Here is a 22,148-nt window from a genome sequence, read left to right as displayed (position 1 = left end):
AGGCTCCCTGCTCAGCAGGGAGTTCGCTTGGGATTCTCCCTCTGCCTCCCTCTCTGCTCCCCACAAAGCTCACACTTTGTTTTAAAAACAAAATGTTTTTAAAAAGTTGACATGGGGCGCCTGGGTGGCTCAGCGGGCTAAGCCTCTGCCTTCGGCGCAGGTCATGATCTCAGGGTCCTGGGATCGAGCCCCACATTGGGCTCTCTGCTTAGCGGGGAGCCTGCTTTCCCCTCTCTCTGCCTGCCTCTCTGCCTACTTGTGATCTGTCAAGTAAATAAATAAAGTCTTAAAAAAAATTCTAAATAAATAAAAATCTTTAAAAAAAGTTCATATAACCACCCATCGTGATGGATGGTCATTGTATAATAAACACAAATACAGAATCGTTATGTTGCACATGTAAAACTAATGTTTTATGCCAATTATACCTCGATTAAAGACTTTAACATTAATCCAATTTCATTTTTTGGTAAACATCAGCGCAGCAGAACCATCTGCTCAGGACCATCCTGACTACGTCCGACTCCAGCTCCTCTCATGCCTGCACGTCCTGTTCCGGAGCCGCGCCAAGATCACTACTGGATGCAAACCTACTCACAGACACTGAATACATTTACAGTCCAGAGAAGACTACTGCCTCAGTATCATCAAGCAAACCTGTCAACGCTCTCTTCACAACGGGAGGGTAGAGGTTAATGAATACTTAAGAAAACCCTGGGGCCGCCTGGGGGGGGGGGGGGCTCAGTGGGTTAATTAAGCCTCTGCCTTATGCTCAGGTCATGATCTCAGGGTCCTGGGATCGAGCCCCACATCGGGCTCTCTGCTCAGCGGGGAGCCTGCTTCCCTTCCTCTCTCTGCCTGCCTCTCTGCCTAATTGTGATCTGTGTGCCAAATAAATTCAAATTTTTCTTTAAAAAAAAGAAAAAAGAAAAGAAAACCCTGGATTTCAGGCATTGTGTTGATGTAAACATGTTACAATAATTAGACAACTAGGGGTCACAGCAGTATAGGAATCATCCAGGAAAAGTAGAGAAACAGTTCTGTGGGTCTCTAACTACTCGGCCACAACTCAGGAGCCAGCTGCCAAGGATGAGAGGGTTAGGGGTTGATGCTGAAGACACCCACCTCCTTCCATAAAGGCCAAACAAGAAAATTACACACCTCCCTGAAAAATCATTGTCTCGACACGAAAAGGTTTCAAAATGCATCCACACAAGCACATTGCTCTTTGAAATTTAAAGAAAAAATTTATTGAAGATCTGAAAAACAATTCCTAAAAGATTGACTTTTCCAGAAAACTGTAGCTACACAATGCATTGCGTCTATTATGTTATAACGTGCATTAGACACAAATACAAAAACCATGAAACAAGCCACCATTCTTCAACAATCTGAGCGAAGATAAAATGCCTAAGAACAACATGGATGGCCTGCAAAGGACGGGCTCTTTACTTTAAGCACCATAAAAAAAAAAGCACAAACGGATGAGCGTGTTCAGTTATATACACTGAATTGAACCTTTGGCACTAGGAATCAGAGCATTTGTCATAGAGCATTAACACATATTATAAAAGTGCGTAGTGTCAAAGGAATAGAACCACCAGCATTCAAAGCAGCTTTGTCGACTAGGCAATAGAACAGGCTACAGTATGTCTCTCCGTTGTCCGTCACTGAATACACTGGTAGCAACTTTGAAATGAAAAAAAGAAAAGAAAAGAAAAAAGGAGCTGTAACCCCTTTTATTTTTCTCTGTTTAAGGTCAAACAGAAAACAAACATCAACTCTGTTGTACACTAACATTTTCAAAGTACATCATTTGTACAAGAGAAGGACTAAACAAACTGTGTTTACAGAGATCCAGACGAAGTGCGGGCCGCCGGCCTCACACGGCCTTCCGGTGGTACTCAGGGGGCGCCACTTCGTAATCGCTGGCACTAAACAAGGCGGCCGAATTCTTTGCCAGGTATCTAAAAACAAAACGGGAGTCATTACAAAAACGAAGGAGAAGCCTACCTCGATCTAAATCAGGGCACAGAAGCCGCACCGAACAGTTCCTCTGAAAAGAGACTATAAAATAAAGGCAGCCTCACGGTAAAACACCGTCACCACAACTCAGATACACGGGGCCACACACACCAGACAGTGCTGCGGAAGGACGAGAAAGCCCCAGTCACTGCATTTCGGAACAGTCAAGAACAGCTGTCTTCACAAGACCACCCTAAGAGCTGGGACTGTGTTTAGGAAACAGATGTTGCACCCTAAAGGAACTTCTAGTGTTTTCTTTAGCTCTTTGAAACCCGTTGTATGAAATACAGATTCAGAAACTGCAACCGCCATAAAATATCCAAACGGTCCCTGCACTGAAGGTTCAGTGTCATGACACTGTGTGAGTTCACAGTAAGTCCAGGCAGAGAGGACCCTCGTCATCTGAAGGGTGAGGACTCGAACGCCATATCCCTCTCCAGGCACGTGCTGCAGTCTTGAGATGAGAAAACACGGGGTTATCGCTCTAAGAAAATTCAAATACAGAAACAAAGTAGAAACTGACCACTGCAACCTTTCCTCCCAGAACAGTGCCCAGGAACAAATCCACTATTCGGTAGGATCCACGCTTTTCTAGATCTTTTCCAAAGAGTACAAATGCCTCTGCACAAACGAGGGGACTCACACACCCACTGTTCCGGCAGCACGGCTGTTTTCAGCTGCCACAACGGGGACAGCTTCCCCGTCGGGATACTCAGAGCGGCAGCTGTGTGTGTGTATCTCACACCTGCGTGCATCGGGAAATCTCTGTGCACTTTCACATACCTACGGGGTCAGTTCTGGCCCGAGGGAAGCACATGTGAACTTTCAACAGGCACTGCTGAAATGCCCTCTAAAAAGCTGCCAAGAGCAGAGCCGCCCTCTTGCCCAGCTCTGCAGTCCGGTTCATCTCAGCCAGCACGACAGAGACCCCCCGACCGTGGGAGCCCTGCACACAGTTTCGGTAGGCCCCCGAGCTACCACTGCTGTGGGAGACCACTGTGCCAGCTGTCCCTGCTTCACTCACCGTGATCACAACTCTTCCGTGTTACGATTTCTTTCTGTGTTACCACTTCTAATCACAGGATTTTAACTTTTTACACAGTCAAGATGATTATTTCCTCTACTGTTTGGGTATTTAGAAAGAACTTTCTTTCTCACGCTAAAAATAATGAAAATATTATCATTTTTCCATCATTATCTTAACAGTTTCCATTTTAGATTTATGCTTTCGATTCATCTAGAATTCTGGTCTGTGAATAAAGTGTGCATCACATTTTGTCTCCTTCCAGAAGCCTCCTAGCCAGCTGCTCCCGTCAGACGCCGCGCCAGCACCTGCGACAGTCCGCAACGGCACTCTCCTCCCCACTCCCGCGCAGCACATGTGGTTCTCGCTCGTCCCATCTACAGTGCCGATGGACCAGTGATTTCCGGTGCACTGTGCTAATTCACGTTTTTAATTTCAAGCATACCCTTACACTTACTTTAGGAAGTCATGAAGATAATTTAGCAACAATGCAAGGCTCTTCTCATCCAGAGGAGTATAGGCCAACATCGCTCCAATCCGTACTGTGTAAACAAAATAATGTAGTCGAGGTTACACAAGAGACAGTACTAGAAGCATTATTTTTATTATGTGGGCAACAAACACAATCACTGATTCCTTTAAAATACGTGATTTTAGAAACTCTTCACTTTTAAACAGATTTGTTAATATTTTAGATAAAAAGTTCAACTGAAATGGAATGTTCTATAATTTTATTTTCTGTTACCCTTGATGTCAATTACGAAAGACAAAAAATATTAAAAACCCCAAGGACAGGGGCGCCTGGGTGGCTCAATGGGTTAAGCCCCTGCCTTCGGCTCAGGTCTTGATCCCAGGGTCCTGGGATCGAGTCCCACATCGGGCTCTCTGCTTGGCGGGGAGCCTGCTTCCCTCTCGCACTCTCTTCCTTCCTTCTGCCCCTTCCCACCACTTGTTACTCTCAAATAAAATCTTTAGAAAAGAAAGATAAGAAATAAAAAACCAACGTATAAAAAGTAAATTTTTTTCCTCAACAGGACCTTACCAAATAATCTCAGTAGATGCGGTGCCCCGTACACCTGGGACATGGGCGCGTCCGGGTGGTCGGCAAGGATCTCGGCATACTGTGGTCTCTCAAATTTGTACAGGAGCTGAGTGCCCAACATCACGTTGAAGTATTCCTTTATTCCGGCCACAACCTCATTAACAGCATACTCCCTGACACAAAGACAAAAATATTTACTTTCAAAGCAGGTCACTGAGGGGCGCCTGGGTGGCTCAGTGGGTTACAGCCTCTATCTTCGCCTCAGATCATGATTTCGGGGTCCTGGGATCGAGGCCCGAGTCTGGCTCCCTGCTCTGCAGGGAGCCTGCTTCCCATCCCCCGCCCCCCGCCCGCCTCTCTGCCTAATTGTGATCTGTCAAATAGATAAAATCTTTAATTAAAAAAAAAAAAAGTCACTGAAAAGAATTGAAAAATGGGGATTAATTCAACCAGTGTTAAGAGCAAGGGACTAGAACTGAAGGTTGAACTAATGGCAATGAACTTTTAACTAACAAAATTTTTTAAAGGGATTTAAACAAAAGAACAAGAAAAATCAATTCCAAAAATAAACCAGTGATAAGCAAACTACGGCCCTCGAGCTAAGAACGGTTTTTAAAAAACATTCTCAAGCAACTGTATTTTACATGGTTATGTATGTACTCATACATAATAGCTTCAATTTTACCTAAAACATTTACCGTCTGGCCCACAAAGAAAGCGTTTGCCAACCAAACTCCACGTCAAAGCAATGAAATGCTACTTTGCTGGTTTCTGATGGCATTGTTTTTAAGAGTAAATGGCCATTTCAGAGGATTTATTTGGAAATAAAAATGCTTAAAAGAAAAATATCTCTGTGTATACTTAAAAAATTTATGTATTCTTACTTATTATCTGTGTTTCCTCGAGATTTCTTGTAATTTGCATAATCCTCTAGAATAGAATCCACATTCTTCTTGGCAGGGAGATAAAAGAGCTACGAAAACAAAACCACACTTGAATAACATAGTATTCTTTTTTTTCTTTTTTTTTTTTTTTTAAATTACACTGAAAAGCTTTAATGCAACAAAAGACCACCTAACAGTTACGAAATAGGAAATGGCACGGTTCAGCACTTACAACATGGGCTAATGTGGCTGGGGAACTAACAAAAATCTTGTTTTAGTCATTTCAAGTACGTAGCCAAGCGGGACTAGCGGCCACCACGCTAGCTGTCATGGCTCTAAAGGCCGGTCATCTGCCAGACACACATTCCTTCCATTCGGTCTATGGAATGTGCCACAGAGAAATGCAGAAATACACGTCCCTGACACCGACATGATTTACTCTATGCGGGTCACGCACCAGACCCTGCAGGAAGCACACGCGAAATCGCTTTTCATCCTCATCACGTCAGTCGTGGGAGGTGGACACAGAGCACAGAAGGGCCGAGGAACCCGTCCGAACTCGGTAACTGGTGAGGCCAGCAGTTCAGCTCAAGAGCCAAATCAAGGACCAAATGAGGTCCGTCTGTTTTTGTCTAGAACCCGAGCCCCAGGCAGTCACACTTCTCGCCCCCCATTCCTGCCCGTGCCATCTGTTCTAAGAACGCGGCTCCTCGTTCTGGATTTGATGGCTGATGGCAGCACCTGCCGAGGTCACACCTGTACGTCATAACGCCCCTATTTCCTTCACACGAGTCCCCAGACCTGGAGCTGGAGGAGAGTCAGGTTCCTCGAACCGAAGGAAAGCACGAATACCTTGCAGGAGGCGTTACGCGCTTCCCGGTACGTGCCGCCAGTAGCAACACCCCGCGACGGAATCTTCAATGACAGAACAGGAAACATAGGCTTCTTCTTCGTCTTTATCAATTTTCAGAATGATTTCCTACCCCAGCAACCTCCAAAATGGAGTTCTGGCCACCCCTTCTCACTGTAAACTCAAGGGACTTTTACGTATGTACTCAGTTTTACTCCTCCACAAGTGATGCCTTCAGTCATCACACAGTTCCGTCTCGGAATTACAGTAACGCTCCTCGGACACATCCCTTCAACAGGCAAGTCTGTACAATTTTTTTCTCCAAACTGTTTTCCACACTGTCAAGAACATCTACAGAGGACAATCTGAGTCCCTTTCAAGGTACCTGTTTTTGTCGGGTAATCAAGTCCCAGTCATCGACAAGCCACGGTTTGAGCTCCTCGGGAATCTTCACTTTCACTTCAACTCTGTTCATGAAGGTTTCCTCCTGGACAGAAAGGGGCACGGCATTAAAGACTCACCTGTTCCCGTGAACACAAACTACAATTCAGGGCTCTTCTCCACCTTTAGAGGCACCAATAAAGTACCCAGACGGACCGCGGAGCTGCCGTTCAGAAATTCATAAACGAAACCCCTAGTGCTAGTCTGCTGGGAGGAGAGCATCTCGCCCTCACAGGTAACTGGGTCTACTCGGTGCCTTTTCGTGCAAAGGCACCACTTCCTCAGCGCACTTTCTCTGCCGCAAGTGAGCGCTCGCACTCGGCGCACTCTCGCGTGGTACTTTCGTGTTTATGTTACACGCCGTATTTACATTCACAAGTATTTCCCGTCTATTGTCAATATCTAAGGACTGTTCCAAATATGACCACCTTGAACTTAATACGTAAAACTAAACGTACTAACTCCTAATGAAGTCTTTAATAACCCCCACAAAGGTGTCTATTCTGAGAACGCGCCACTCTAAGCACACCCATTTCCTAACCTCGACGTCAGAAATGTAAAACTGTTACATTAAAATTAAATTAAAGCCCTACTTCCAAATTCATAACTTTGGAAATCAGGAATGATTTTCTCACTCACAGAAATTCTGAACTCATGAAAACTCAAGTTCTGCTTGTTTTCTGCACAAAGTACTACACTAACACGTGACTTACGAAGGTAAGGCACTACTCACGCTCTCCACGGTGGGGTCCACGCGGGCCCTCTTCTTGCGGGGTGGCGGCGGGGTCTCACTGGTGCTGCCGCCATCCCCATTTCCGGGTGCTGCACAAGTTTGGGAGAAAGTGGGAGATTTTCAGCTTAACAGAGGAGAAACTCGTAAGGAAAACAGTCTGAACCCCCGGGGTTCCCACTTGCCCATTACACAGGAGTTACTCAAATCTGCCACAAAGAATCGCAGTCCCACCACAAATAGCTTACAAACAGTTCTACCAAACATTTAGCGTAAGGCAACATTTCACAATATCTTACATTTATTAAAAAAAATATTATCTCCTCAATCAAGACTAAACATGCCACAGGCTCCTCTATGGTAAAAACAGTATCAGAGCTGGGTCTGTAGTCCCCCGGAACCACACTACGATGTACGGGACTCGAGAATGCTGCTGTGACTCAGCTTTGACGTGACCAACAAATACATGCTTACTCTGAAAACTCTGTAAACTTTAACATTTAACACTAATTTCAAACTGCAAATGCTATAAAGATAAAATAATGAATTTTAACAAATTTAATATTCTTACTTTTCTGTTTGTTCTTTTTGGTTTTCCTAAAAGGAGAATGGGAGAAAAAAGAAAGAAAAAAAAGTGATTACTGCTAGTAGAAGTTCCCTTTTACCAGGTTTAAGTTCACAGAGAAATACCACCTTAGATGGTAAGACCAGGCTGTGAACCGCTCCCTGCTCAGACAAGAACTTTCACTGATGGCTGGCTACATGCACACCTCCCTCCACAGAGTACAAAAATAAACCAAATCACGCTGGCAGACTCCAAGGATATTATTAATTTACAAATCCACTGCGTATGATATGTAGTTTATAAGAACAAGTTCTACCCACAGTTCCGCAAGTTAAAGTATCCCCGTGAGCTAGGCACCAGACAACTCTGCTGACAAACGTGTGCGTCCCGCCCTCACCGGCCACTGTTGTCCTGTCCTCTTCTCCACTGGATATTCCCTCCTCCGTTCTTCCCCTACACAGAACAGAGCTTCCTCTCCTTCCTCTTGGTCATCATCTCAAATTGCAATTTAACTCCTGTCCATTTACAAACTAGCAAACAGCAATTACTCATTTTAATTTCATACACGACTATTTATAATAGAGGACAAGGAAACCGTGGAACCAAACCAGAACACTACAGGAGGCTGACTCTCCCACTTTAAAAAACATTTATAAACGTTATTAACTGTACTGATCTAATTTAGAGCATGGGGTTCATTTTACAACTCAAATTCACTTTATGTTCACGTGTAAGCACAAAAAGTCTGGCCATCCAAAAGTACAGGTTTTTTTTTCCTGTTTCCCCAAGTTTAATTCCTAGAACACAAGTACTTGTTGGGGCAGTATTTCTGGGTCAGATTAAACCATGAACTTTTACTGATATGTGTCAAGAACAGGTAGGGACCAAAAGAAACCTAGAGCCCTGACACGTTCATTCCTTACCCACTCATTCTATACCACAAAATTAAAGAAAAAACACTGACAACTGACCCTAACTCTGAAATCTATAAACTACACTTCAGTGAATCACAGCAGTAAAGACTCACAGACATTCTTGCTTCAACCTTCTTGCTTACGTTAATTAAACAAACAAGCCAGTTTCTCCAACTATGCAGCCCATTTCCTACAGCAAACTGCTGGTATTGTTTGTGGTCCTTTCTCTAACCCATGACTACATATCATATAGTCAAAATACTAGCTGTTAGATTCAATTTAAAGAGTAACTGGGGGGGGAAAAAAAAAAAAGAGTAACTGGAGGCACCTGGGTGGCTCAGGGGGTTGGGCCTCTGCCTTCGGCTCAGGTCATGATCTTAGGGTCCTGGGATCGAGCCCCGCATCGGGCTCTCTGCTCGGCGGGGAGCCTGCTCCCCCACCCCTCCGCTCTCTCTGCCTGCCTCTCTGCCTACTTGTGATCTCTGTCAAATAAATAAATAAAATCTTTTTTTAAAAAAGTCATTCCATGGGGCACCTGGGTGGCTCAGTGGGTTAAGCTGCTGCCTTCGGCTCAGGTCATGATCTCAGGGTCCTGGGATCGAGTCCCGCATCTGGCTCTCTGCTCAGCAGGGAGCCTGCTTCCCTCTCTCTCCCTCTCTCTCTCTCTCTCTCTCTCTCTGCTTACTTGTGATCTCTCTCTGTCAAATAAATAAAATCTTTAAAAAAAAAAAAAAGCTTTTAAAAAAAAAAAAAAAAAAAAGTCATTCCACTAAATAATGAACCAAAGCACAGCGTTCTGGAGCCGAGGTGCTAACACACATCGCACGTATCCACCACCAGCTCAGAAAGATGGGCACCCAAACTGAAGGACCGAGATGTCAACAAAGCCAAGGTAAATCTGGTTCTATTTTCTAACCAGATGCATTTGTGTTTACACATATTCAAAGAAAGAACAATTACTGAAACCGAAAGACTGAGTAGGATAAAACCGAACATTGAAAATTACATCCAAACCTCGATCCAAAATGAAAGGAATGGGGGAAAAATATTCCTTGGTTGAATTACTATTTTTACTTTAAAATATACTCGCTATTCCACCCGGGAAGAGCGGTACATAAAATTACTTGGTGTTTTCTCTAACCACTCAGTTATAATCTCCACAAAACGTCTTCTTTCCCACTAATAAAACTGTTGGGAGAAAAAGGAGGTTCCTTGTCTTAGGGCAGAAAATGTACCAGATGAGCCTAGAACATATCCCACCTAAAGACAAGGAAGACCCAAAAGACCCAAGATCCCTCAAAAGAGGCTTTAACCCACTGAGCCACCCAGGCGCCCCATTTGTTACTGCTTTTTAACAAAAGCTACGGCGGCCCTCAGTGGCACACCCACTCTGGCTACCAATTACTGCCTCAACAAAGGTCAACCTTCAAAATGCCTAGTTACCGTCACGACTAGCATCTCATGGTTAGGTAGTAAAGTCAGATCACTAACTCTAAAGCAATACAATGTAATTCTGAGGAGAAACAAACTTTTCTTCAATAGATCATATTTTAAAAGTGAGTTAAATGGTGAATTTTATAAAACGGGGGGTGAGGTAGTAAAAAACGCTGCTAGGGGAGATTGAAGAGTATATAATTACGTACTTTCAACAACCCAACACTTGAGAATGGGTGTCTCACTGGCGTTTTCAAGTTAAAATGTTCTAGTTTCCATTTTCGATAAATCCTAACACATGGTAAGTACCAAGTTTGAATTTCACTTGTAGAACGATATGCAAAATTGAAACAAAGACGGAGCTTCTTACACTTCAACATTCTTCTGTTGCAGACCAGATGTCTTCTTTCCCGGGGCAGCCCCTCTCATCTTCCCCTCTGCATACTGCTCCCTTCAAAAATAATTTCAACGGTTGTCATTAAATGAGCCCTTACGTGGAAAAATAAATTGTCCGAGCTCAATTCCATTTGAAATTTATATGCAAACAGAGGTCCCACGCCCCCTTCCCAAGTGTAACTCCCACAGAGCCCGAGAGCTAAGATCACATGCGTTTGCAACCACAGGAATTTCCAACAACATCCCCCTGTTTTCTATGACCACTATGGACAGACTCAAGAAATGACAGATATCTACTTCCTTTTTCTAGGAAAGGCTTCTGATTACTTGACGTTTAAAGCCCCAACACAGCAGCCTGACAAGTACCGAGAATCATTCTGTAGGCAAGAGGCCAACATAATTCCTACTGTTCATTCCATTTTCCAAAATTAATTTACAGACATTTCTCCTCATTCGCCTGCTACGAAACAAACTTACTGGTTGGCTTTTTGGAGTTCCCGCTGTTTCTGCAGGTTGGTATCCACGTATTTGAGCACTCTGCTTTCTGGCACCCATTCATCCCAACTGAAATAGACAAAAGTGAAATTACCATTCAAAGTTATTTTTACCACTCTTCAGACTTTGTCCACCAATTACTTTTCAGAGATCCAAGAGGTAAGACTTTGGATTTCTCTGATGAAATTTAATTTACTAAGACTACAAATCCATTTTCAAATGAGTATCTGTTCTGTAAAGGAAGAAACTTTTCATACCCTCAAAAGCTGCATTCCAAATCGTAGCTGCCAGATTAATCACAAAAGCACGTTATTCAAACCCTTCTTCAAATGACTTAGGAGCATGGCAATTAATCGAAGCGTCCCTAAGCAACTACCCTTACAGAGTAAAGAGATCCTGAAGAACTTTAACTCCCGAAAAAGAGAAAGAGTCCGTCAAAAGCTAGTAATATGGGACGTAAGCTACAAAAACTTACAAAAGTTACAAAACCAGCTATGCATTACTTTCATCACCTGTAAAACGGGTGTAACTGCACCTGCCTTTATGGAACGGTTATAAAAATTAAACAGTACGTGTAAAACAGGAGTCTGACACGTGAGACACACTCAAGGCTGGTCAGGAACACGATTAGGTCCAGCACGCTCAAACACCATCCGGACCAGCTCAGCTAAGTCCGCAGATCAAACCATTACCCAACAGTTTATCAGACTGCAACATCCTCAACCTTCACTCACAAATGCAGGCACTAACTTCCAAGACATAACCAGGAAGATAGCTTTAAACATCAAAAGGGAGAACCAACCACTCTTTAAAAGTATCCAGTTGTGGGCACCTGGGTGATTCAGTCAGTGAAGCATCTACCTTCGGCTCAGGTCACGACCCCACGGTCCTGGGATTGAGTTCTGCATCGGGTTCCTGTTCAGTGGGGGTCTGCTTCTCCCTCTCCCTCTGCTTGCCGCTCCCCCTGCTTGTGATCCCTCTCAAATAAATAAAATCTTAAAAAAAAAAAAAATCTAGGGGCACCTGGGTGTCTCAATGGGTTAAGCCTCTGCCTTCGGCTCAGGTCATGATCTCGGGGTCCTGGGATCAAGCCCAGCATCTGGCTCTCTGCTCAGCAGGGAGCCTGCCTCCCCCCCATCCCACCCCATCTCCCTGCCTGCCTCTCTGCCTACTTGTGATCTTCCTCTGTCAAATAAATAAATAAAATCTTTGAAAGAAAAAAAAAAATCTAGTTGCTTCAGCATTCTGGCACTTAGAAAAGCTCCTTCAAGATTTCTGATGCAATTTTTCTCCAAAGGGGAAATCAGAAACGAGGTATTTCATAGGGAACGCTGAACTATTCATGCAAAGTGATTCTTTCCTCCTGCCGAGGGAGCTCCTTTAGTGACACAACTAGATGTATTTCAAAGCAAAATCTTTTATTTAATGATATCCCCCCTCTGACCTCTTACATAAGATAGCCAAAGGAGAATAAGTAATTAAAGCGCAATCCTCAACATGATTTCCTAGAGAAAACTTTAAAACATGCATTTACCTAGAGGTCAGGAGGGGGTGGTGTACTGAGGGAGCTCCTTCAGGAACAGGAAAAAGGGCTACAATATCCTCACGTGTCTTCAAAGCTTTCTCAGAGCGCCTGGGCCTCACAGCACTTCTGATACAGACAGCACAGTACAAAGTAATCTCAGTAACTAGGTGCAGAATTTAGCTTAAGCTTTATTAAGATTTATTTACAAATGGAATATTTAAATGTCTGTGTCAACAAGTTCCAATAAGGTCTTTGAAAATTTAGAAGTATATTATTTCTATAATATATTGTGCTTCTGAAAATATGTATATAGTTACTAAGGTTTAAAAAACTCCAATTTGGAGACTGGGTTTCTGCTGTATGACTTTCTGAAGATGAGGTATTTGACAAACCATTTTCAAAATGAGAATCTTACTTTTACTTACACGTCGACTTTTATCTATTTCCATTCTCTCTAAATGAAGGGGGGCTGTCAATCTTAATTTACCACAAAGTTCCACTTTAGACCACTGAAAATGCCTTCCCACTCTAATACAAAATAGATCTAAATAAACACTTCGATCTAAAAACCGAATCAAGGGGCACCCGGCCGGCTCAGTCAGCAGAGCAACTCCTGCTCTCCAGGTCCTGAGTTCACGCCCCGGACTGGGCATAGTATTTACTTAAAAAAAGGTTTAAAAATTAAAAAATAACAGAAAACAAATCAATTCCAGAGTTTCCTTTATGTATCACAAGCAGAAAACCCTTGCTGAACCACAGGAAGATGAAATACCTTTTGCTGAGGAACATCCCTACTAGGGCAGTAACTGAAGGCCAGACGTTCAAAATTTTCCTGAGTCACAAGTCTAAGTTCAGAATTTTCTAAAGGTAGCTTGTCACTAATTCCCACAATTCCAGTGATCTGTGGCATTACTCACACAGTACTAAACAGAAACATAACACACTTGTTGGGCATTTGCGTAACTCTTCCCCCATTTCAAAATGGGTTTATTTAAAGGCTTCTCTAAATACTAAGATCCAATTTTCCACAGTTATGCATATTGATCTATATTCCAAAATCACCTACAAAAAATACACCTTTGTTCATTAATCTCCTCAATACACCTAAAAGATATTAGAGATCTCCAATGTTTAGTGCCATTTTTAAGTTCTTCTTCCAAGGAATCAGTACATAAAATTAGCTGAAAACAAATCTACGCCGCCTCTCATTTACTTGTGTTACTGAATTCTAACAAAGGAAAAAACATTACCTTAAAACCGCAGAATCAGGAAATACAAGCACTTGGCATTTTCAAAATTTCTTATAAACTACAAATGCCTCTCAAAACCCAACTCTTTAAGCTATACAAATCTACCTATAATTTTACACAAAATATTGTACATAAAAAAGCACAAAACCTGTGTGTTCACAGCTATTCAGGTGAAATCTTAAAACAATCATTTATGAGTGTAAATTGAGAAGGGAGCACATCTGGGCCATGAATTTGTGGTTTTTCTTTGATTTTCTGGATAGACTTCAATTTCCCCACACGACAGGCACGAATGAGATATTCTACTGTGTGGAGAGGACGGAGAATCTTTTTGTACTGTAATGCTCTCAACTTTACCCGACACTGACGGAGCGCCCGCCTGTATAGTGAATCTAATACGAGACTGAAGCACAGTTTAAGTATTTTCTCAACAGGGAAAGCTACAACACGCACCAGGAGCCATACGATGAACTTTCCTGCATATTAGAAATGATTCAGATATTAGGAATCACACTTAAAATCACAGTTTACGGGGCACCTGGGGGGCTCAGTCATTAAGGGTCTGCCTTCGGCTCAGGTCATGATCCCAGAGTCCTGGGATGGAGTCCCGCGTCAGGCTCCCTACTCAGCGGGAAGCCTGCTTCTCCCTCTCCCACTCCCCCTGCTTATGTTCCCTCTCTCGCTGTGTCTGTCCGTTAAAATCGCTTAAAAAATTAAAAAAAAAAAAAATTTTTTTTTTGCTAAAACCAGTTTACTTCTACAATACAGAAGGGTAATTTTCTCCATGGTTTTCCCAATTTATTATTTAAAATCCTATCTGTCATTATTAGAAATAGCTTGATTTCTAAGTGGGGAGGGGGGGATCACAAGGAATGTGCTTTTACACGTTTAGTGTATAATCTAAAATTATACTAATGGAAGAAAAGTGAAGCATCTGGTATTTCTTCTTAGCTAAAAGCATTCTGTGAAAAATTTTTCTAAAAAACAAAACTGGGCTGGGTCACCTAGACAAGACCAAAGTCACAGGGCCGCTGAGAGTCAGAGAGAGCAGCTCCTTCCACAGCGCCAGCGAGCTCCTGGCGTCCGACGGCTGGCTCACGTGGGGAACCAGGCACCAGGACACGGCTCCCGTGATACAGAACCTTCAAAGCTGCTAGAAAACAACCCCAGAAGAGCTACTTTCCGGCAATCTTTGAAGGACAAACCACCACCAATAGAAGTAATTTAAAACCTCTCGTAGTAAAAATTACAGACTCTTCAATGTCGAAAACCAAAAATGAGTCAATTATCAGATGTGATACTTGTGGGTCCCCAGGAGAAAGAGTCATCGCTGAAAAAGAGCTCCGCTGGCTAGATATTCTAGAACATATTCAGTCTACTGTCCGCTCCTGGCAGCGAATCGATACGCCACTCCTTAAAAAAAAAAAAGTCTAACTCTTCAAGGTGAAAAATTAGGTTCTGTAATTAAATTTTTGTATCTTTATTAAACCATATTCTAAAAAGTGAACACATGAAATCCCTCTCTGCCAACACTTATGTTGTCAAAGTTCAGGACACAGGTCGGTCGCTACTTCCTCATCAATCAACCTCATCCGTTTTCCTTTTTTAGGCAAAAAAATCCAACTAGCTCGGAGTGTAACTGTTTGCAATTAGTAACTGAGTTTATGCGAAGGCAAAAAACACAAACCGCCCTAAAATGTACCAAAACCAGGAAAAAAAGTAGTTGGTTGACTATTACTAGACATTATACTACAGCACGAGAAATAATCCAAAGAACTTAAAATAAAATGGCTCTGCAGCCTAAAATCTATTACTGTCTTCGTCCTACACATACACAGGTTACGCTAAAACCATACGAGAATTGAAAGGCTTGGGTTCGTGACACACATGACACAAGCTACCTTGTTAGAAATAAAACATTGCTTTTAAAGATCTAATGCTAATACTCACTTTTTATTCCAACCACTGTAATGTATAAAGTATTTCACTTGTTTGTCCTTTATGGCAACCTTTACACACTGAAATAAAAAAGAAAAAATTCACTCAGAAATAGGTTTTGAAAAAGAAGATGACCATCTGGTACGCTTTTCAGGTTATGTAATCTTTCAGACACTCCACTCAAACTCCGTGGCCAAAATCGAGGACACGATGTGTCGGTCACGACCAGTGTTGGAGCTGCTCATTCACAGACAAGTCATACAACGGCTCACAACCACCAGCTGCTAGAGCCAGTCCAGCAACGCAGAAAACCCATCAGAAGAGGCCGCCCTGACCCTCACATCAGTGGGCTCAATTCGCTCTCCAAGAAGAGCTAACGAAAGCTACGTCTGCACTTTCTCAAAGTACACCAGTCAGAAGCGTCCCATGTGTCAAAACAAATCCAGCTGAAGAACGTCATGTATACCGTATCGTTAAGGACGTCGTTAACTCACGGAAGATAATGAACTGCTTCGCTGCAGAGTATTAGCAACCAGTGAAGTGACAGATGAAAAACATTTTATGTTCTTCTTAAAAGCGCCCAAACAATCAGCACGCATGATAGAGAAGTTATTGACGATGATGAGCGATCACTACCCGCTCAGGATGGAAGTCTCTATCTTGGGCAAACCAAGAGAACCAGGACAGTTAAGCTAGTCCAACAGCCATTTAAAAATTGTTCACTGGAATCTCTGTTGCCAGAGGAAAAAAACTTGCCAGGTCAGTGGAGTTGACACAACAAAAGTGATATTCAGGGACAGAAATGACCAACAGAGCTCACAGCGTACTTACAAACTGTCAGTATGACATCACTGAGATGTTCACGCACATAAAGTTACCAGATTCTCCATGAATCCAAATTCAGCCATTTCAGAACTTTAAAAACACACATCTAATCTATGTATTCAAAACACATGAAAAATAGTGCAAGTGGTTATTATCTGGTCACAAGGGCCCTTCGAGATTGTCAGGACCGCTTTCACACACACAAATGCTCACCAGGAATGCTGCAGAAGCCGCACTGAACTAAATGCTGCGTGTTCCGTACACCGTTCTTAATAACTACAAGCGTTACCAACCATTACACCCTATGTATGTGCACTAGAAGTTACCACAATAAAACACTAGCAACACTTTTCACTGGGGAAGGTCTCATCTCATTTACCGCCGGGGAATGTAAAATCGGTTTCGACAAGAGGAGCACACCACTGGCACAGAGGAGAGGAAAGCCCTGGGATTCACACTCTGACAGACACACCAACCAGGAAGTCAGGCGTCCTCACGCGGGGAACAACTACACTGATCTTAGCACAGGCAACCAGCTCAGGCTCACTCCGCCTTCCACACTTCCACCCAAAGCCGGCTGCAGCAGCACCTTCTCACGAGTCACTAACTACACAACGCAACTCGCTCCCACAAAGAACTAGTCTTTTACCTTCTCCCTCAAATGCTCCTTCAGCTGCTGGGCCTTCAGCGGGTCGCAAGGCGAGCGGCAAGGCGGCAGTGCCGCGTCTGACCCACTCGGCAAGCGAGAGAAGATGCCAGACTCTAGGGACTACTCATCTGCGACAACGGCCACTACCTATCTTCCCACCAACCCCTGAAATCTGAGGCTCGAGAGTCACGTCGTCAGTCATCTCAGCCAACTTCTCAAAGGAAAACAGGCGTCATACCTTCGCTTCATAAAGAAGAGGCCCATGAAAGCACAGCACTCGCTCACCTGGAAAAGTGAAGAAAAAAATGCTGAGTTAATTGTAATCGCTCTTCGTAGCTAAGGGTCGCACGCGAGAGCCATCACATCCGGACTCGCACATACTGCTCACAAAACCGGGAGCCAGATTAACACTTCGGATCCGACCTCAGCAGTGCCCCACAAAACAAGCACCTTAGCACGCACTGTAGAGAGCAAAAAACGATTGGAATGTCAACCGTCTTAGATCATCAAATCATCTATCTTCCAGCTAAACCAATAAAATTCTGTAATATCTAACTTTCGGCAGGGTTTAAGTTTGGTTTTTTGGCTTTTTTTTTTAAAGATTTTCTTTATTTATTTGACAGACAGAGATCACAAGGAGGCAGAGGAGGGGGAAGCAGGCTCCCTGCTGAGCAGAGAGCCCGATGCCGATGCGGGGCTGGTTCCCAGGACCCCGGGGATCATGACCTGAGCCGAAGGCAGAGGCTTTAACCCACTGAGCCACCCAGGCACCCCCTCCCTTTTTTTTTTTTTTTTTTAAGATTTTGTTTATTTATTTAAGAAAACAAGCAGGAGTGAGAGGAAAGGGCAGAGAAAGAGGGAGAAGCAGACTCCCTGCTGAATAATGAGCGAGGAGCCTGACAGGGGCTGATCCCAGAAATCTGAGATCATGACCTGAGCCAAAATCAGATGCTTAGCCCACTGAGCCACCAGATGCCCCTCGCTCAACTCTTAAGAAATCACAGGGCAATAAAGTTTTCACCATTTTAAAAAATTACTGCTACTTTTTAAAAAAACTGACAACTGGGACACCTGGGTGGCTCAGGTCACGATCCTAGGGTCCTGGGATCCAGCCCAAAATGGGGCTCCCTGCTCAGCAGGAAGCCTGCTTCTCCCTCTCCCACTCCCCCTGCTTGTAGTTCTCTCTCTCACTCTGTCAAATAAATTTTTTAAATCTTTAAAAAAAAATCTTTAGGGGCGCCTTGGGTGGCTCAGTTGGTCAAGCCACTGCCTTCGGCTCAGGTCATGATCCCGGGGTCCCGGGATTGAGTCCCGCATCGGGCGGGCCCGAGCTCCTTGCTCAGCGGGGAGCCTGCTTCTCTCTCTCTGCCTCTGTCTGCACCTCTGCCTGCTTGTGCACGCGCGCGCGCTCTCTCTCTCGACAATAAATAAAATCTTTAAAAAAAATTTTTTTTAAGTTTTTTACATAAATAAACTGGCAACTTACAAACCTTCAATATAAGTTATCCCGAAGCAAATCAGTATTTTCGCTTCCGACACACGATACGCAGTCTCTCACATACCTACCGGGGCACCGTTAGAGCGGGGTTCTGTAAATGGAGAGCAACGCTCTGCACTCTCCACTGATTTCCTTTTATCTTCACGCGCAACAGGAGTGCGTGACGAGCTACCACAGAAACAACTGGTGCAAAAGCACAGAGACAGGACAAGGCAACACCACCACTGGGGCACAGAACGCACGCAGAAAAGTAGAAATCAGAGTTACACAGATCACAGAGCGCCTTACGTGTCACGTCATGAAGTCTGGACTTTATCCTGTCAGAAGGATTCCCAAATCTGCCCGATAGTCGCCTGGAATTTTTACAACTGCAGACTGTCCAGCTTTCCCAGAGGCGCATCCACGAGCACCCCCAGGAACGCTCACCAAAGCTCTCTACGGCATCGTGGGCAGTGGTCCCCTCTGAAGAGCCCACCAGAGGCTGCTGGGCCTATGCAGAGCCTCCCATGGAGACCGCAGGCAGGGAGACCCGTCAAGGACCTCTCCCGGGAGTCCGTGGTGAGGAGAGAAATGGGTCTGAACCAAAAGCAGTGAGGAGTAAGGACAAGCAAGCAAAAGCAGTTTAAACTGACATCCAGGCTGGTGGGGGCGTTAACCAGAACAGGAAATGGAGGGAGGCGGCTTAGACCCCTTTTTGGACTATGTGACAATGGCTGCAGCCTGTCCAAAACGGAGCCCTCTAGTAAGCAGCTGGGGGCCAAGTCCAGAACTCAGGAGAGCGTCCGGCTGGAGCCATCACTGGACACTTCTGACAAGAATGAGATCCTGGGATACAGACAAGGTGCGGCGCCAACAGCAGCACCAGAGAGCCGGACTCCGTGCCCTAACCTCCCCGTCCAGCTACAGTTCCGACACTGGTGAAGGGAACCTGGGTGGCGGGTTTGGTCAAGCATCCAGCTCTTGATCTCAGCTCAGCTCGTGACTTCAGCGTCGCAGATCGAGACCCACCGCGGGCTCCACGCTGAACATGAAGCCTGCTTAAAAATAAACACTAAAGACCCCCTGAAAATGGCCTTCTGCCAAAGACAACTGCACGGAGGCCAAGGCCCTCCGACCTCCATTCTAGCTACCAGACCCCGCTCCTCCTGAAGGATGCACAGCGAGCGGGAGGCACCTGAGCCAGGAGAACAAACACCCACAGCCTGCGCTCGGTAAAAAGGGGCAGCCCTGTAACGGGGCAGAGGAGCGAAGCATGCGGTCAGATGCGGCCTGGAGAGCCCTGCTCCGCTCCCAAGACCAAGGTACTCTGTCCAGGCTCTCCCAGGCAGGGCCCACGAGGTTCCAATGCCCCCTGCTCCCACTGGTCTGGACTACCACCAGCTGGCCAGCCCCTGACCGCGGGCAGCCGGCCGGTCACTCCCCGCCGTCACAGAACTTCCAGGCAAGGATGCAGCCCCGTGCGCACCGGCGGCCCTCGGAGACTGCTCACATCCGAGCCGTCACCGCAGGAGGAAAAGGTCCGAGTTCCCCGGAACCGGGGAGAGAGAGCGTCCGACCACGCTGCCTCCATCACAGAAGCGCAGCCGTCGCGCAGCGTCCAAGGCCCTCCTGCCCGTGTCCTTGCAGGCACCCGCGCTCCGAGCCCGGCCGCGGACACACAGCTGGAGCGGCCGAGAGCCGACGCCAGCGGCTTCTGGCCCGCGCAGTCCCGGCTCCCGCAGCACGGGGGCCTCTGCCGTCGCCCCCTACTCCGTCCCCACCCCCCTCTGGTGGACGACTAAAGCGCTTCCTCCAGAAAGCCCGCCGGGACTGCTCCGCACCCGGCCACCCGCTTCGAGCGCCCCCTTCCGTGCCGCGGCCCCCGACAGGCTGGCGAGCCCGGAGCACACGGGTCAGCGACGGAGCCGACGCCGAGACCGCCGTGCGGACACGCGGGCGATGACGTCATGCCCCGGGGGTGGGGGCTCCGCACCTGCCGGTCCACCGGAGCCAATCCCACCGCCGCCGCGACTCCGAGGTCACGGGGAGCGGGACCCACACCGCGGCGCGGGGCTACGAGAGCGCACGCGGGGACTACGGGGGGGGGGGGTCGTACCCGAAATACTCAGCTTCGTCTGTTCTCAGAAAACCTCCCTTCCGAGCCCCCCGACCCGAACCGTGCGTACTGCCCGCGCCGTCCGGCTGACACGGCCGGCGGACCCACGGGGGGCGGCGGCGGGCCGTCCAGGCGGGAGCGAGGGCGCCGCGCCCCCCGGCCCCCGGCCCCCGGCCCCCGGCGCCGCCGCGCGCTCTACGGGAAGCCCGACACACGGCGAGGGGACGCCCGCTCCGCTCCGCCCCACACTCTCGGTCCCTGCCCGCCCGCGAACCCCCGAGGCCGCGCAGCCCGAGCGCGCGCCCGCCCCGAGGCCGCCCGCCCCGAGGCCGCCCGCCGACGCCGGCCGCACAAAGCCCCCGCGCGGCCGCCGGGAGGGGGCGCTGCGCGCGCGAACGCCGGGCCCGGCGGCCATGATGGCGCGGCAGCCTCGCAGCGGCCATTTCGCAGCGGCGCGCTCCCCCCGCGCGGGGGCCCCGCCAGGCGCCCCCACTCCCGCCAGGCCGCCGCCCCCCGCCCCGGGCGCGCCCCGTCCCCTCAGGCCGAGGCGGGCGGGGCGCCGGCCGCGGGGCCGTCCCGGGCCCGGCGGGCGCCCCCCCCCCGCCGCGCGCGGCCGCCCCTCCCCCACGCCACATCAGCTCCCCGCGGCCGCCATGGCGCGCCCGCCGCCTCCCCACAATGGGCGGCCCCCGCGCCCGCTTTCCCCGAGGCGCCCGGCGCTCCCCGGCCTCCCCGCCCGCGCCGCGCCGCGCCCTGCCCGCCGCCGCCGCAATGCGCCCTCCGCACAAAGCCCCTGCCCGCGCCCCCCGCCGCGGCCCGCGTCGCCCCCCGGCCCCGCCGGCCCCCGGCCGCCCCCCGCCCGCTCCCGCGCCGCCCGCCGCCTCTCCCCGGCCGCCCGGACTCACCCTCCTGGAATTTGGGCTTCGGGTCCTGCTTCGGCGCCATTTATAAGTGATTCGCCGCCGCCTCCTCCTTCTCCCACCACCCCCGACTACCGCCCCCTACTCGCTTCCCCACCCAGCGCCGCGTCAGACGCGCCGTCAGCCTCCGCCGGCTCTACATCCCGGGCCCGATTTGCCAGCGCCCGCAGACCTCACCGCGCCGCGACCGCGCAGCCGCCGCCCCAGCCAACGGCCGCCCGCCGCGCACGCGCCGCTGCGCCCGCGCCGCCCCGGGGCACGCCGGGACCGGTAGTTCGGCCGAGCGGGGCCGGGGCGGGGGGCGGGGGAGGGGCGGGGGGCCGAGCGCGCGAGGGCCCGGCCCCGCCCGCCCGCACCCCTGCAGCACCCCGCTCCTCGGGGCCGCCCGCGTCCGGGCGACCCGGGGGTGGGTGCGCGGCCGGCGGCGGGGGGCGCCCCGCCCCCGCCGCAGCCCCCCAGCCGCCCCCGCGACCACGGGCGCCGCGGACCCGGCCGTGCCCGCGCCCCGCGCTGCCCGCCCCCGGCACCCCGCCCCGGCACCCCGCCCCCGGCACCCCGCCCCGGCACCCCGCCCCTGCCTTCCGTGCTCGCGGGGGACTCGGGGGGGATTCGGCAGCCCCACCCCCCGCTCGTTCCCGAGGCCGCCGC

General features: G+C 48.2%; 1 protein-coding gene across 4 annotated transcripts; it reads right to left on the bottom strand.

The window, feature by feature from the left end:
* Positions 1 to 1,227: 1,227 nt before the first annotated feature.
* Positions 1,228 to 21,748, bottom strand: MORF4L1 (mortality factor 4 like 1). 4 transcript variants are annotated; one of them, XM_080808727.1, is made up of 13 exons: positions 21,486 to 21,712; positions 17,226 to 17,272; positions 15,526 to 15,593; positions 10,783 to 10,869; positions 10,280 to 10,360; positions 7,568 to 7,593; positions 7,000 to 7,088; positions 6,211 to 6,312; positions 4,976 to 5,064; positions 4,092 to 4,264; positions 3,507 to 3,591; positions 1,852 to 1,967; positions 1,228 to 1,689 (listed from the first exon to the last, which is right to left on the bottom strand). In XM_080808727.1, the coding sequence occupies exons 1-12, from the start codon at positions 21,523 to 21,525 to the stop codon at positions 1,883 to 1,885; spliced, it is 972 nt and encodes a 323-aa protein (XP_080664853.1). In that variant the 5' UTR covers positions 21,526 to 21,712; the 3' UTR covers positions 1,228 to 1,689; positions 1,852 to 1,882. The 4 variants fall into 4 exon arrangements, with proteins under 4 accessions (XP_080664853.1, XP_080664851.1, XP_080664852.1 ...); XM_080808725.1 differs by lacking the exon at positions 1,228 to 1,689 and adding an exon at positions 12,335 to 12,451 and having other exon boundaries at positions 1,722 to 1,967; positions 21,486 to 21,709; XM_080808726.1 differs by lacking the exon at positions 1,228 to 1,689 and having other exon boundaries at positions 1,722 to 1,967; positions 21,486 to 21,725.
* Between the last annotated feature and the right edge of the window lie 400 nt (positions 21,749 to 22,148).

The sequence above is a fragment of the Martes martes genome (genome assembly GCF_963455335.1).
Source record: "Martes martes genome assembly, chromosome: 7".
Lineage (NCBI taxonomy): Eukaryota > Metazoa > Chordata > Mammalia > Carnivora > Mustelidae > Martes > Martes martes.
This window is presented reverse-complemented; position numbering and strand designations above follow the sequence as displayed.

What these genes read in the sequence shown, in the direction of transcription:
- MORF4L1 (XM_080808725.1), bottom strand. Translation starts at nt 21,525, where the DNA reads ATGGCGCCGAAGCAGGACCCGAAGCCCAAATTCCAGGAGG. An exon ending in GAAGCCCAAATTCCAGGAGG is followed by an intron (nt 17,273 to 21,485) that starts GTGAGTCCGGGC and finishes TCACTTTTCCAG; the next exon opens with GTGAGCGAGTGCTGTGCTTT. An exon ending in TGATTACCCGACAAAAACAG is followed by an intron (nt 5,065 to 6,210) that starts GTACCTTGAAAG and finishes TTGTTTTCGTAG; the next exon opens with CTCTTTTATCTCCCTGCCAA.